Source organism: Rhopilema esculentum, chromosome 10, assembly GCF_057945365.1.
Source record: "Rhopilema esculentum isolate cy_ngs chromosome 10, ASM5794536v1, whole genome shotgun sequence".
NCBI lineage: Eukaryota > Metazoa > Cnidaria > Scyphozoa > Rhizostomeae > Rhizostomatidae > Rhopilema > Rhopilema esculentum.
The window spans coordinates 498,302-514,504 of NC_142824.1; the positions used below are offsets into that span (position 1 = coordinate 498,302).

Here is a 16,203-nt window from a genome sequence, read left to right on the forward strand (position 1 = left end):
ATTTAATCTAGTTTTTTCTGGTGGGTGCAAAAAAGCGAGTGTAGGCAACTTGACAAGTCACGCAATTCTGTTTGAATGTAATTGAAACATGATCAAACTTAAATAAAATTACGGCTCCAAATTCAAAAAAGTAAATTTGCAGCAAGAAAAGGCACGAAATTATTTGTATGATTTTTAAAGCATTAGTCAACTTTCAGCTCTTCATTCAAAAGCATCAAGTCCATTAAAAAAGTCAGGATTTATTTTGGCCCCAGCATGTCTTCTGGCTTAACCCATTGTTTGAACTGTTCTTCGGTTAAGTACTCCAGTTTGAGTGCAGCTTCTAACAGTGTCGATTTTTCCTTGTGCGCGGTCTTTGCTATTTTTGCAGCCTTGTCATATCCAATGTGAGGATTGAGGGCGGTAACCAACATAAGCGACTCATTCAGTAATTTTCCTATTCGTTCTTCGTTTGCAACAATACCTGATACGCAATAGTCTGCAAATGCATTGCAGGCATCGCCGAGTAAACGGGCAGACTGCAACACGCTCTTGATGATCAACGGTTTAAAACAATTCAATTCGAAATGACCGTTACTTCCTCCAACCGTCACGGCAACGTTGTTTCCCATTACCTGAGCCGCAACCATGGTGATAGCTTCACATTGGGTCGGGTTAACTTTTCCTAGAAATCAAATGATAAAGTCAAAGCAAATGAGCAAAGCTATTAACTACGCAGGGAAACTAGACGACTGAGATTGGTATCTGGTGGTTAACAGCACTCTAATTGATGGAAATACTTTAGATCAATGTCTGCCTAAACACCATGCAAGAAGGCATTACGTCAACCATAGATATATGATTACCAGGCATGATGCTGCTTCCGGGCTCATTTTCAGGGAGCAATAACTCGCCAAGGCCACACCTAGGCCCAGATCCAAGAAACCTGAGGTCATTGGCAATCTTCATAATGCTGCATGCGACGACGTTCATTGCACCACTGAGTTCCACCAGGGCATCGTGGGCTGCTAAAGACTCGAACTTATTTGGTGCACTGTAAAGAATATTGAAGAACTTTGGCCCATTAAAAATCACAAGATTTAGGCAATAAAAGAGTTCAGCTTTATGCCATCCCTAAAGTTTACAACCAGCAAAATTTAATAGAAGGGATAGGAATATACGACCCTCCTACTTTAACCACAATTACTGTAACAGCATTAAGCGTTAAATGTGGTGCTATCAAGAAAAAATCAGCAAGGCATTCTCTTTGAAGGTTTATCAATCCCCATTTTAAAACGGATTGCCGAAAATAACTATTCAAAGCAAGCAGCCAAATAAAAAATAAATGTCCTGAAAAGAATGCAAAAAAACAAATTACGCAAGAACAGGTTAACTTGAAAATGATGACGTTTGGTACCCTGGCCACCGGATCGGGTAGGGCTGGGCCAACATGAGCAGACTGTAGCTGTCATCGTACATTAACTACATTATTTCATTTTTCTGCAATAAAAAATAGAGAGGAACAAAACCATCTAATCCAAACTAATGTGCATTGATTGCGAGCTTAATTATACTGATTGAAATGACGTGCAACTCAACAACTTTGTCCAATAAAGATTCTTTCTAGGAAAAAATTAAGGATAGTGAGCAAAATTAAGGATAGTGGGAAAAATGAAGGATAGTGGAAAAATTTAAGGAAGGTTTTTTTAGTGGAGCAATTGAGCATTTGAATGCTGGATCTCCAGTACTGGTCTACACCAGTGCTGCTCTACGCCAGTACTGCTCTACGCCAGTACTGCTCTACGCCAGTACTGCTCTACGCCAGTACTGCTCTACGCCAGTACCGCTCTACGCCAGTGCTGCTCTACGCCAGTACTGCTCTACGCCAGTACTGCTCTACGCCAGTACTGCTCTACACCAGTACTGCTCTACGCCATTGCTGCTCTACGCCAGTGCTGCTCTACGCCAGTGCTACTCTACGCCAGTACTGCTCTACGCCAGTACTGCTCTACGCCAGCACTGCTCTACGCCAGTGCTGCTCTACGCCAGTACTGCTCTACGCCAGTGCTGCTCTACGCCAGTACTGCTCTACGCCAGTGCTGCTCTACGCCAGTGCTGCTCTACGCCAGTACTGATCTACGCCAGTACTGCTCTACGCCAGTGCTGCTCTACGCCAGTGCTGCTCTACGCCAGTACTGCTCTACTACAGTGCTACTCTACGCCAGTGCTGCTCTACGCCAGTACTGCTCTACGCCAGTACTGCTTTATGCCAGTGCTGCTCTACGCCAGTACTGCTCTACGCAAGTAATGCTCTACTACAGTGCTACTCTACGCCAGTACTGATCTACGCCAGTACTGCTCTACGCCAGTGCTGCTCTACGCCAGTGCTGCTCTACGCCAGTACTGCTCTACTACAGTGCTACTCTACGCCAGTGCTGCTCTACGCCAGTACTGCTCTACGCCAGTGCTACTCTACGCCAGTACTGCTTTATGCCAGTACTGCTCTACGCCAGTACTGCTTTATGCCAGTACTGCTCTACTACAGTGCTACTCTACGCCAGTGCTGCTCTACGCCAGTACTGCTCTACGCCAGTGCTACTCTACGCCAGTACTGCTTTATGCCAGTACTGCTCTACGCCAGTACTGCTTTATGCCAGTGCTGCTCTACGCCAGTACTGCTCTACTACAGTGCTACTCTACGCCAGTGCTGCTCTACGCCAGTACTGCTTTATGCCAGTACTGCTCTACTACAGTGCTACTCTACGCCAGTGCTGCTCTACGCCAGTACTGCTCTACGCCAGTGCTACTCTACGCCAGTACTGCTTTATGCCAGTGCTGCTCTACGCCAGTACTGCTTTATGCCAGTAGTGTTAGATCGAAATAAAAAAATTTCCCATAATAGAGATGAATGCTCGAAACTAAAGTATGAAACCACTGCTCTACGCCTCCATATTTCTACTTTCGAGAAACAGTTAATTTTTCTAGCTTACCATCAAAACTAGCTTTACCAATTGCATATTTTGAATCCAAAACAATATGGAATACGATCAGTAAGAGACCAACCTTCAAAGATCGAATTACAAGACAATTTTTAAGAACTACCTTACAAATGGAATTCCTGTCAGATCAGCAATCTTTGATGACATTTTCTCAGCAAAACCAATTCTAGTATTAAGGCCGGTTCCAACTGCCGTTCCTCCAATAGCAAGCTGGTAAACTCTTGGCAATGCTCCTTCCACCCTCAAGATACCATACTCCAATTGTGTAACATACCCGGAGAACTCTTGTCCTAAAGTCAGTGGTGTGGCATCCTTTTACAAAGAAATAAATTGTAGTAGCAAAAAACACATCCCTTTCTTTTCAACTTAGAACATGCAAGCTGTAAAGGCAACGGCTTATTTACCTAGTTCGTCTAATGCAGATGCAAATAATATTTGCGCGTCCTTTTGCCTCTGATTAATGTGTACTACCCTAACATTAACAGATTACGACTTTTACGAAAATACTGTACCCGGTCACATGAGTTGAAACTTGTAAGTTACACATTGACTGAATGACTCATTGACTGTTTGGTTGATTGACTGGTATGATGGTATGGTTGATTGACTGATTGATCGGATGATTGCAATTCAAACATGCAAACCTGTGTGTGTGTTCTTCCGATCTTTATGATACCCTGGAACTCTTCCGCTTTACTCTTTAATGCAGATTTCAAGTGCTTCAGTCCTGGTAGCAGAGTATTGTTGGTCACTTGAGCTGCAGCAATGTGCATTGCGGTAGGAAAAGTATCATTGGAACTCTAAGTATAAAAATATGACAGGTTAACAGATCAAAACATCCAGTCCGACGGGCAATTTGAATATATTTGCAAGGGCAATACAACCCAACTAACGATTTCATATTGACAAATCTGATTTCATTTCACTAGTTGATAATGAATTTAGAAAGAAACAAAATGGATGAAGCAATAAAATTTCTAGAAAAACAGTTTCTAGAATGATTTGGCACAGAAAAGACTGTTCAAAAGGCATTGTTATCGCTGACACTGAAATACTTGATGTAAGGAAGTTTGTAGAATGATCATATTTAGGATATTGGAGGTTATTGAAGAAAGCAAACTCACCTGGCTTTTGTTGACATGGTCATTTGGGTGCACTGGCGCTTTGCTGCCAAGCTCTCCACCCATCATTTCGATAGCACGGTTACTGACTACTTCATTGACATTCATGTTGCTCTGGGTTCCTGAACCCGTTTGCCAAATGACTAACGGGAAGTGCTCCCTGCCAATTTTACCACTGATTATCTATCGTTAAAGAAGTTTTTAAACTAAGAACATTATTTAAAGGAAAATGAAGGTTTTGGGAATAAGCGATTCTACTGACAAGTGTGAAATATTATCTTTAGGGAAAATATCATTGTGAGTCCGTGGACTGAAAATCATAATTTAACCCTTTCTTCTTCCTTTAAGGTTTCTTCAGAACAAACCCAAAATAAAAAGTAGCGATTTAGCTATATGATTAAAGTGACGCGATTGAATTAGCTTGAGCGAACCGCTGTAATTTGTTTTACTCTGGTGCAGAAGTTCCCAAGATTTACAAATCCCAAGATATACCGACCTCATCGCATGATTTACAAATCGTTTCTGCTATTTTCACATCTAGTCCATATTCAATATTGACTTCAGCCGCAGCTCTTTTCAGGAAACCAAATGCCTTGATCACATCCATCTACAATGAGAATAAATGTAGCATCACTGTAAACCCTAGACACAGAATAGACGCAAGATATGGCTGTCCACCGCATTCTATGAATCTTGCGATGAAAAATTTGATGATTAGCAATACAGAGGAACAACGCAAAACAGCTTGGAAAACGCCGATATTAATCTTAAAAAAACAAGAATTCAAAAATCATTTCATTGAAGGTAGCTAAAATTTTGCCATGAAAGATGGACAGACCTTCGTCAGAGGACTGGCAAAAAAACAACAGACTGGTTTGAAGGTATTGCAGGGAAGAGAAGACAATAACGGTTGTGGAAGAAGAAGAGGATTGTGACTGATGTGAGAGAGAGAGTAATCGGTGGTGCTGGAATGAAAGTGCTTTAAATGTGGAAAAACTATGGGTACATGGTCTCAGCGAAAATAATATAGCGGATGTATGGATCTAATGGTGATAGATGGTACTGATGACAAAGACGCTAAGAAAAAATGATAATAGAAAAATAATGATAAGTTGTAATTTCATTTTGAAAAATATAACACTTACAAACCTCACTATTACAAGGTAGTTTGTATGTGGCACACTTACATTGAAAAAGAGCTATTACAAGTGCAAAGAAATAAAGGGTTGTACACAGCATTAAAAATATAAACATGATGATTTGATCATGTTTCAAGTGCTTTAGAGACCGTCGATAGGTAACTTGGCACTGAAGGAATTTGCAAGATGGAAGCTGAAAGTTAAGACCAAAGCTACTTCTAGGGAGAATCATTCCACCGATTGTAGAAATTATTGGAAGATCAAGCCATTGCCTGATATATTTTGTAACAAGGTTGTCAAGGTTTTCAACAACAAATGTTTTGGCAGGTCAGATATATTCAGATGCCATGATAATTTGGAATAATAATAATAATAAAGGAAACATTTCATCTTCAATTCAACGTAAACTACAATTACAAATCTCACTATTACAAGGTAATTTGCAATTGGCTAGCCTGGTTTTACAAAAAAAACTATAACATTCGTAAGGTAAAAGGAAAAACTGAGAAAAAAATAAAACAACTAAAGTTAAAAAGGTGGTAATTCCGAATTTGTCCATGGCTTATTTTTGCAACAAAAAATGAAGTACGTAGTACGGATGGCAATGTTGGAAAGTTTAGAAATACGATACCGTTAATAATAATGGAAACTTTTCATTTTGAATTCCAGTTAAAACTACAATTACAAATCTCACTATTACAAGGTAATTTGTAACTGGCTAGCCTGTTTTTACAAAATAAGACTATTACAATCGTAGTAAAGAGAAAAGAAAAGAAAAAACGTTAAAAGGGGAGTAGCTCTGGGTTAGTCCATGTTTTGTTCCTACAGCAAAAAATGTAATAGGTGGTACGAATGGATATCGTAGAAAGCTTAGAAATGAGATATCGTTTGTGTTGATCATCGATGGAAAGAGAGTCACACATTTCAAGGAATGAGCTGCATGAGTCGCCGAAGATGCCAAGAGAGCTGATGGAGAGATTTACAAATATGACAGATTTGAACCTTGGTCTTAGATCTGAGACAAGGCGAGCATATTTTGAGCGTTTCCTTTCTGCATTGCAGTTAAGGTTAGTTTCAAATCCTATCGTTAGTAATAATAATAATAATAATAATAATAATAATAATAATAATAATAATAATGAAAACATTTTTATCTTATATTCTTCTACTTACAACAGTAACCTCATTTTACAGGTAGTTACTATCTGCTAGCCTGGTGACAAGTCTACTAATTTTACAAAAGATATAACATTTAAATAAATCATATGATTGCAAAGAATCTTTAGAAGGAGAGCAGTTTAGGGTTTGTCCAAGTCTTATTGCGCATACAGAATATATCATAGGAGTGCGTATAATTATTGCTGACAGTTTTTTAATTATAAAATTACAGTGTTGGTAGTCAAGTTTTAGTTAGTCACAAATATTGATGAAAGAATCACAGGAGTTACCAAAGATACCAAGACAGCTGATGGTTAGATTAACAAAGTTTACTTTTTTGAACTTAGGGTGTAGTTCCTTTAGAAGGGAATGGTACTTCTTAGCTTTACGCGAAGCGTTATTATCCAGGTTAGTGTCGAACCAAACAGTTAATTTGATGACATACAGACAGTTGGAAGCAGTTTTGATAAGCATGTCGGGACGTAACAAATCACCAGTTATGATACATGGTGATAAATAAGCGGGAATATATCTCGGATACAATGAAGTTGATGCAATGAAAATGATGATGCAATGAAGTGCAGGGCAGAGTCGTGCCTCCAAGTAAAACGCCCATGCTCAAGGTATTTGTTAATAATAATAATAATAATAATAATAAAAATAGTCATTGCTAGGAGGGTGCAGAGGATGATGATGATGAGCTGTTGATATCTTGATGAGTGATGGTGATGTGCAGCTAACGGTTGTTGGTTCTGTTCATGTGGCTGGTTCTGTTCATGTGGCTGGTTCTGTTCATGTGGCTGGGGCAAAGTTGTTCGTTAAACCAATGAAGTATTGCTCTCTAGATTGAACACTTTCATTTGCTGTTCAGTTGAAGTAGCCCTGGTGGTAATATCAGGTGGCTGACCATTGCAGTCAAGTGTGCTGCCACGCCAGATTTACCTTAATTTCAGTTGACAATGTCTGGCCAGTGCTTGTAAAAGCTGTCTTTAAGTCATCTGCTTATTTGTCTGATGTACTGTGAGTTCTAGTTTTTGATACTCAAACATGCATTTATGTAAACAGCATAAATGATATTAGCAGAGTTGCAGTTCATTCATTGCTTTCATCAAAGTTTTTACCAGTTATAGGAAAACTAAAAGTAGTTGTCCCATCTGTAACATGTTGGCATGTTATGCAGTTACATCATGCATGGCATTTGCAAGCAATTCTGGGATCGATGATTGTGTCACTATCTTAGCACAGGCCAGTAAATAATGGAAAGTCTTTCAACCTTGTTCCGTGCCTTGGAGCAAGTTTTTGATAGAATCAATACCACAATGTATTCAAAAACAGGGATTCATCATTAGTAAACCCTGAATTAGAATGCCTTACAAACATGCTTAATCTCGTCTTCTCTAAACTTTGTTTGCATTTTATCATTCAAAAGTTTAACAAATTATCAAACATGGAATCTTCCTGGCAAGCTGTTAGTGATTTATGTTATAGAAAATTATACATTTGAAATGAACTTACTGGCATTTTTTCATTTTCATCTCCAATTGGAAAGTTTTCCATTGATCTGGCAGTCTGAGCACCATAGTATCGATCGGAAGGGACTTGCATTTCTCCCATTGTGTCGGTCTCCACACGTATAGTTGCCTGAATATTTAGAAGATAGCGAAAATTATCTTAGAATGGGATTTAGAAATTTTACAGTATGCAGAGCATGGCAATGTCACACCCAAGATGCAGAAACGGTATCTTTCAGAGTACACCTTAAAACTAGCTTATTCAATTTGAATCAGGAAAAGTTTATAGTTCTGGCACAGCTAACATTCTTGGAAAATTTTTGAACACCAGCACTTGAGGTGCAGGGCTGTTGGGGCACCAAAGTTCTTGTTAAAAACGGCCATACTCTGCAAACTGGCAGACTTGGACTCGGGACTGCAGAGTAAATCAGTCTCCAACAAGCTCTCTGGTGTGTAAGAGAAAAATTTTCAAGTGTGCAAGTGTGCACTTTGGCATGAGTTTGTACTTCAATTGTGTATAAAGTCTCCACAACTATGCTAGAGCAAAAAGACATCAACAAGAAAATCAACAAGACTCATAGTTATTTTGTACCTATTGAATTCTTTATTTGCCTTAAGCAATACACACTTTTTTTATAAGAATAAAGTCTATAAGAATACTGTTGGGCAAGAATCAATCTTAGGCTCAAAATCAAAAATTTTAAAGAATATTGAGGCTCTGCAAAAAAAAAGGAATTCTTATAAAAAAGTGTGTAGGTCACACCCATGTCAAGTCCATATCTCAAGATGCCACACCCTTTACCAGGTGTGCAGGAGCATTTTCGAGCAAAATATATCCTGTACATTTGCCATACTCTGCAGTCGGGCATGGACTTAGGAGCTACACAAGGTTGTGAAACTTTTGCGCTACATTTCTGGACCAAAACAGAAATACTGCAAAACTCAGCAACCATCGCATTCAATTTCCACAAAAAATAATTAAAAAAATCGGATTTGGGATTTTCGTAATCTTCAATTCACTTAATTAGCAATGCTTAGCTCGATAGACCTTTTTGGAGTTTTTTCTAAGGGTCCTAAACAATGAGTAAAAATAATGTATGAAGTTGTTGTATTACTGTTTTTTGTATTAGCAATTATTTCTTTAGTTAAGATTTATAATTGTAATGTAATCTTTTCACATATTTGTATTAAAACTTCAACTTGTATTTCTTGTTGTCTGAAATAAAAAATAATTTGAATTCACGCCCCCTTAAATTCATCTTCCTCACTTTGAGCCGTGTTTGAAATTGTAATTTTTTAAAGATGAAAAAACTGCTATGGTCATTTTTCAAATTGTGGCGTGTCTTTTTTACGTGAGAAGATCTGAAAGATCGCAAATATAATTAATAATATCAACGCCAAACTAATAATGCAACTTAAATTTGGTGAGATAGGAACCCTACCCATTTTAACACAAATTCATAACCAACAACAATACAAGATTCAAAAGACAATCTAAGAAACAAGTAGCTATTTTACCATCGTTCGTGTTAGTAAAAGATGGAGTGGTTTTCTGGTCGACTGCACATATGAAAAGAATCGACAACCACGCTTTGTGAACAAACTGGCTGCCATGTTGACTGTGATGTGATCACACGGAAGCTCCTCCGCAGCAGGTCCAGGTCCTACCCACTGAAAAAAGTCTTTTTTTAGATCAGTGGTCCTACCCCATGATTGGGTATCAAGGGCACTCATCTAAGCCTAACAAGGGTGTTCACCTCAGCCACACACTTTCAGTGGCGGGCGGAGCCATGACGGGGAAGGGCTAGTCCATCCCCCCCCCCCAATTTTTCAGAAAGTTGGTCCTTGGGATTCTTACAAATTCGATGAGAAGACTTCTGTAGTAGGACGCTCCCCAGATCACATGACCTTTTGTAATCACGTGACAAGTACTATTTAATCCGAAGCTTTGTAAAGCGTAGTTCAGTTATCTTCGTAACCTCATTCAGTTAAGTTATAAATCTTATGAAGCAAGATATGAAAATGTAAAGAGTGTGTTTTCTTGCTCTACCATCTCAATAATATAAATAGAAGCACCTCTCACACTTCGGGGGGGGGGGGAGAGATGTTGTATGTCAGAAGCTGATTTTCGTGTGAAGCCATTCGGATATACTGACATTGACTGTTAGGAATGCTATCAATAATCATAAATTGGATCTTACAATCATGGATAGTAAAACTTATTTGTTCTCTCCACTTAGGATGTGAACCAATCTGTACGCCAATATACTTATTTGACCTGATCGTTTCTAGGTCGCCTTTTTATATGGAGATTGATCTGACGATCTTCATTGTCAATCTTTGAACATGAGCATGTCTGCAAAAAATTTTAAAACAGCTGTTCTTCCGAATCAATAAAAATAACAAACAATTAACATTTATCGATCTTATCGTCTACAAAACGGGTTTAAAGCGGCTGGAATTTATGACGCCAAAAAACTTTAACTTCAGTCAGAAAACCTATTTGAAGCTTCAAATCCAACCATCCATCCATCAATTTCTTTAAAGTTGGTGTATATATATATATATATATATTCAATAGCTCCTAACTCTAAGGTTTTTTAAAAATATAAATAGATACTCAATAAAAAAACAACTTAGTTGACGTTTCACTGTAAGCTTCTTCAGAAACATTTACAAAATCAATACAATAGAGTTAATGTTGTTGTTGTAGTTGTCCTTCAGGTCGTTCGACCCCTGGTGATGTTATGAACCTGACGTCTCCATTCAGCTCTATTTTTACTGTCTTTGTTGAGCTGATAAACATTTCTTGTTGTCATCGTCTTAATGTTGTCAAACCACTTTTTTGCAGGTCTTCATCTACCTCTTTTCCCTTCAATTTTTTCTTGCATTATCAGTTTTTGTAAACTGTTGTCTGCTCTATTTATGTGGCCATAATAGGTTAATTACTTGAGACTGGCATTTTCATGACATTTTCTTGGCAGGATACTGTAGTAGTTTGCCGTTGCGTTCTACAGATTGCAGTTCTCAACTAACTAAAGTTTGATTGCCGCCATTCATCTGGTTGTACCATATTTCTGCCAGCAGTCATAGTGCACGATACTTTATCATTTATTTAGCAAGACCAAATCTCTGCTAAAGCATCTCCACCCTGCTCTGTCGGTGGCGCACGGATGAAGTTTAAGTTCATACCCCAGGAACGATATTTGACCTATATCTGGGACTATTGCAGGTGCTACCACCCCGGGTCAGGGTGGACCTGAGAGTAGTGGTAATTAAGAGGTAACTCCATTATCCCCAGAACTTTGGTTCTCCCGAACCATAGCCTTAAAACCGGATGTAGTTTAAAGTCATTACCAAGGACTACAATAGAGTTTATACAATAGGGTTAATACAATAGAATTAGTGCAATAGAGTTAATACAATTGGGTTGGTACAATAAAGTCAATACAATGAGGAGGCTAGAGGAGATTGCTTTTTATAGTAGTTATTGTTAAAAGTGTAACTCAATGGGAGAATTAGAAGAAAGCACAGGAGAAGGTGCTGCTAAAGTCGGCGGCAGTGCAAGTCTCACGGGGGCTGCAAATGATATATGTGACAAAAAGGAACACCGATTAGTGGTAGTGGAAGAGCTAGTGGAAGAGGAAAAATCCAAAATAGACAAAAAATCATATAATGCAAAGAAAAAAGAAATAACCTAAAATCTATGTATCAACATGCCTAGTGCTACCAACATACTGCACACCACAAACATTGCACTCTAACGGATACACCACATTAGACGATTCACAGTTATACGAGTAATTTATCTTATATTCCTAACCAGTTACTTTAGATTTAAAACTAGTTTTCTTACATCTTCTAAAAACAATTATAGGTGGGCCCAGGAGTTTCCCTGCCGCTTTCCCCAATCCATTGAGTGCTGGATGGTATGTTAGTACAAAAAGAACCCTTTCCCCCATTTCACCAACTAGAGACTCTTCATATCCCCTGTCCTCAAGCCATCCAGTTACTTCGCCTATAGCCTGCGTCACAGACCAAAAACCTCCGTGAAGTGATGCAGTCCCAACTTTTGTCACTAATCTTGTTGCACTATAAAGACCAGCGAGAGAAGTCTATGAAAGCTGCCATTGACCTTCTAACCAGGAAAAGATCCAAAATTACGGTAGAGCAAATAGAACACTGTCATCAACAACTGCAGATTCCGTTGATGAACAGATACAGAATTATCTCTGGTTATAAGTGCATCAAAGTCAGAAACACTACCCTTGTATGCGATGCTCAGTGCCTTTTGTGAATGTGGTTGATCTTGTTATTAAGTTGTCTGTCGCAAACATCCACACTACGGGGCAGTAGCTGAGCTGAACTGGGGTACGATAAAAGCCAGCATGTTATGCTTGAGTTTTTCAGTGCCAAGTAAGTAGGAGATAGGCGATAGAGCGTGGAGCTTTTGACCTGCTGTCTTGCATAACGATTGTATGTGTGTCTTAAAAGAAAGCTGTTTGTCCAAAGTTACTCCTGGTAACTTTTCTTCTGTGCTTTCTGTTGTGGTTTTATTTCCAACTTTTATCGGTAAATCATTGCTTTTTCCACCAAAAGTCATCAAGTGGCACTTGTGAACATTCAACTTCTTGTAGCTATTATTAAGCTAGTCTGAAAGGATTACGGTTTCGTTTTCTAATCTATTGATTACATTTTCAGGATTGCTATCGCAGACATAGATGGTGCTATCGTCAGCATAATTGCATATTTTGCTGTCCGTCACAAACATAAACAGGTCATTCAGGTAGATATTAAACATAAGAAGCCCCAGAACAGATCCCTGTGGTGTGCCAAGAGTAGTCTACCTCCACGTGCTGAAAGATCAATTCACCGTTACCCTCTGCTTTCGCCTGTTCAGATAGCTGTGGATAAGCTGCAATCCTCTGTTAAAACCATATGCTTCTTACTTTGCTATCAATAAGTCATGATTCAAGCAGTTAAAGGATTTGGGAGGGTCCATAAACACGGCCCCAGCAGTGTTTCCACTGTCCAATGCCTTACTGCAGATTTCTATGAATCGAAGACGAGCATGCTGTGCGCAGTAAATCTCTCGAAAACCGCACAGCAGTGAATTGAGAAAGCAGCGAGCGAAGGCTTTCACTTGAGGCTCCATCATTCTCGATGTGGCAGGCAAGACTGTAATTGGTCTGTCATGTTTCTTTACTAAATTATCGTCCTTTTTGTCAAGTGATGAGATATCTACTGCTTTCAACGTTTCTGGAAAGTCACTTTGCGAGAAATTTGCGTTGAAGAACTGGTGCAAAAATACTAGAATTTTTTGATGACCTTCGCAGGTATGCTTCCTACAGAAGAAGATTTCCTAGGGTTTAATTTTCCAAGTTGACAAAAAATTTCTTCAACAGTAACTTGCCTAAATTGAAACGACTCTGAGCATGTAAAACACTCTTTAATTTTCTTAATGCTTGGATGGTTTTTACATTTTTCAATAGCTTGATCTATAGGGTCTTCTATTATTATTGTAGGTGATATATTAGTGCCGGTGTCAGTAGTTTCTAGATCTTGCGTGATATTAGCAAAGAAATCGTTAAATATTTCAGCAATTTTGAGATTGTCAGTAATCATTTCTTAAGTGTGATGCATTGAGACAATTACCTTATCTGTGAAAACTGGTTCAACAGTTCCTCCAAAACTTACGATTATCTATCTGTAAGATTTTTTAGGTCCAAGTTTTTGTAATGGCTGAATTTGGCTATGCGCAACATTTTCACACATTTGTTCCTTTGCCGTCTGTAAGCATTAAGATTTTCATCAGTTTTCGCTTTGTTATATTTGTTCAGAAACTTAGTACGATGCATCATTTCTTTTCGCAGCTCTCTTCTCACGAAAGGCCCATCATTTGAGCGAAAGTACTTTTTCTTGATAGGAGCGTGTTGACGTAGCACATCTGTAACCATACCGTCAAATGCTCTAAAACCTCAATGATCCGATGAATTAGACTGAATATGATTTAAATGTGAAAGCAAATATAAGCCAACATGTTCTTCTAAACAAGTGACAAACAAATATGAATGTTAACAAGAAAATTGGTGATTTTTCTTCTCTCTTCTATGTATTTTAGAGACTTTGATGTCGTGAGGGAACCTTCTCGATGACCTCGAGAAGGTTCTTAGTTTAGTTTAAATAAACGTTTTCTTTATAAGAAACTAACAATTTGATCCTGTTCCGTACGGCATTCTTGCAATTCTTCAAGAATTCGTAACAGTCTTAAAATATGTGAGTATCAATAACCTGAAGTAGTTTTGCTTTAAGCATCCAAAAGACTGGCCAGACTTAGTCCGAAAATCTATTTGTCCGAAATGCAAAAAGTATGTTCGAAAATATTTTTGTTGAAGTTTATTGACCAAATATTTATCCACTGAAAATGTTTGTACATTACAATGATTGACTACCTAATTGAAAACCATATCAATTTCAATATTTTCATCAACTTGTTCTCGAGACGATATTTCTATTGATAATTAAGAAAACGTAATAGCATGATTGTACAAGACAGAAATTGTTGTTTTTATGTTGAAAGGAACTTGTCCTCATCAGGTTAGAAAGTTTATATCTTCGACATTAAAGTGTTCATATACTGCAAAAGTAAAAAACAATCTTAAATGTAGCAAACCACTTAACACACTAAAGATAAAGATCTGCTTGAAAAGTTTGTTGTCGTAAAAAATGTGTGGCAAACCACTTAACATACCAAAGATAAAGATCTGCTTGGAAAGCTTGTTGTCTTGGTAAGAAACGGTAAAATTTTAAGAAATTACCATTTTCAATGCTGAAATATTATTTACTCTTGATTTTTCAGAAAATGTTATGCTTTGAGATAGTGTAAAAGCATTAGTGGCAAGTTGTACTGATGCTTCGAAAATTCAATTTGATGACGATGTATATTGGAGTAATTGGGAAGCTCTGTGGTTATAATGGCCTTCAAGGCATTATGATGAGGTGCTGCAGAGCATGGTCAATGGACTGGATCAAGAAACATTTCAAGAGCCTCTTCAAAGTGCCCATTATAATAAAAGTATTGAAGATAGATTCAGAGCCTGTTCATATGAAGAAACTTTCCCCAGCCTTTTTCCCGAGGGGCGAATCACTCCCAAAAAGGTGTTCGAGATTGAGAGATTTTGAAAAATCTCCTTCTAGTCCAATAGATTACGGGATTTTTCAGCAATTTTCGGGATTCTATAATATCTTTAAAAGGTTTTGAAATTTTATTGTTCAAGGCAGGAGCTTAAAGATTTTGGGATTTTGATAGAACAATTCTATGATTTAAGGAGTTTATTGTGATAACTATGCTTGTGCAATAGATTTTGTCGGAGCATGTATACCAGAAAAACACAATTTCTATCAAGAATGAAATTGCTGCTTGAATGAATGAAACTTGGGAGGGATCTATTCAAAACTGGATGTTGGAATTTGGCGTTTCCTTTTACTGAATCTGACATGATTTAGGGGGTATTATTCACGAAGGGGGAGGGGACTTATTTGAACTACTACTGTACTTGACTAAGGACTAAGGGAAAAAAGATACTCTTGAACTCTTTTACATTATATTTTTCTTACTCTTTTAGTGAAATGAGAAATGCATATTGTTGTGTGATTCCTTTTTTATTCATAGAAACTAATAACAATACAATTATACATTGACTATATCAGGCACCGCAGAACAGGGGGGCTGGGGGGCTTCAGCCCCCCTCCCACCTTTTGCATGAAATGTCAAATATCAAGTAATAAACTACCAGTAAAGCCTCTTTCTAGACCTAGATCTTGTAGGTCTGGAAACACTGTTAAAACAAGTGATTCTGCTATCGGTCAACATCTTTTAGACAACCCAGATTGTGCAAAACTCTATAATGACGACATGCTTCAGATAATTTGCAGAGCCCGGTCGTCCTTCTAATTAGCAGTTTTGGAATCGATCTATAAACAAACGAAAAAACCTCCACGGTGTAGACAGAAAGAGTTCGTTTTCTCTCCTGGACTCCAGTGGTATTTTTTCTTTAGGCACGCAACACTGATTGGTCAACTATACCGGTCTTGTGCTTGCGTTTTTCTGATTGGCCTATCTCGATCCACAACTGGGTATATATTTTTCATCCTGTGCTTTCGGACCCTTATTCTGACGTTTTATGCTCTGAGGAGTGTCAGACGAAAAAGCTTTTATTCAATATGTTGTAAAGTGTTTGCTTTTTTCAAAGCAATATTAATTTTCCTGAATCAATTTTCCTGGAATTCCTTGGTT

At 38.1% G+C, this 16,203-nt stretch overlaps 1 protein-coding gene across 1 annotated transcript; it reads right to left on the minus strand.

Annotated features, from left to right (window-relative positions):
• Positions 1-65: 65 nt before the first annotated feature.
• Positions 66-9,656, minus strand: LOC135694104 (fumarate hydratase, mitochondrial). Its single transcript, XM_065212783.2, has 8 exons — positions 9,426-9,656; positions 7,912-8,037; positions 4,596-4,706; positions 4,103-4,282; positions 3,623-3,778; positions 3,082-3,290; positions 846-1,033; positions 66-664 (listed from the first exon to the last, which is right to left on the minus strand). Exons 1-8 carry the CDS (start codon positions 9,639-9,641, stop codon positions 240-242), a joined length of 1,611 nt encoding a protein of 536 aa, XP_065068855.2. The 5' UTR covers positions 9,642-9,656; the 3' UTR covers positions 66-239.
• Positions 9,657-16,203: the final 6,547 nt, after the last annotated feature.

What these genes read in the sequence shown, in the direction of transcription:
- LOC135694104 (XM_065212783.2), bottom strand. Translation starts at nt 9,641, where the DNA reads ATGAGTGCCCTTGATACCCAATCATGGGGTAGGACCACTGATCTAAAA. An exon ending in ATGAAAATGAAAAAATGCCA is followed by an intron (nt 4,707 to 7,911) that starts GTAAGTTCATTT and finishes TTCTCATTGTAG; the next exon opens with ATGGATGTGATCAAGGCATT. An exon ending in ACCATGTCAACAAAAGCCAG is followed by an intron (nt 3,779 to 4,102) that starts GTGAGTTTGCTT and finishes TTTTATACTTAG; the next exon opens with AGTTCCAATGATACTTTTCC.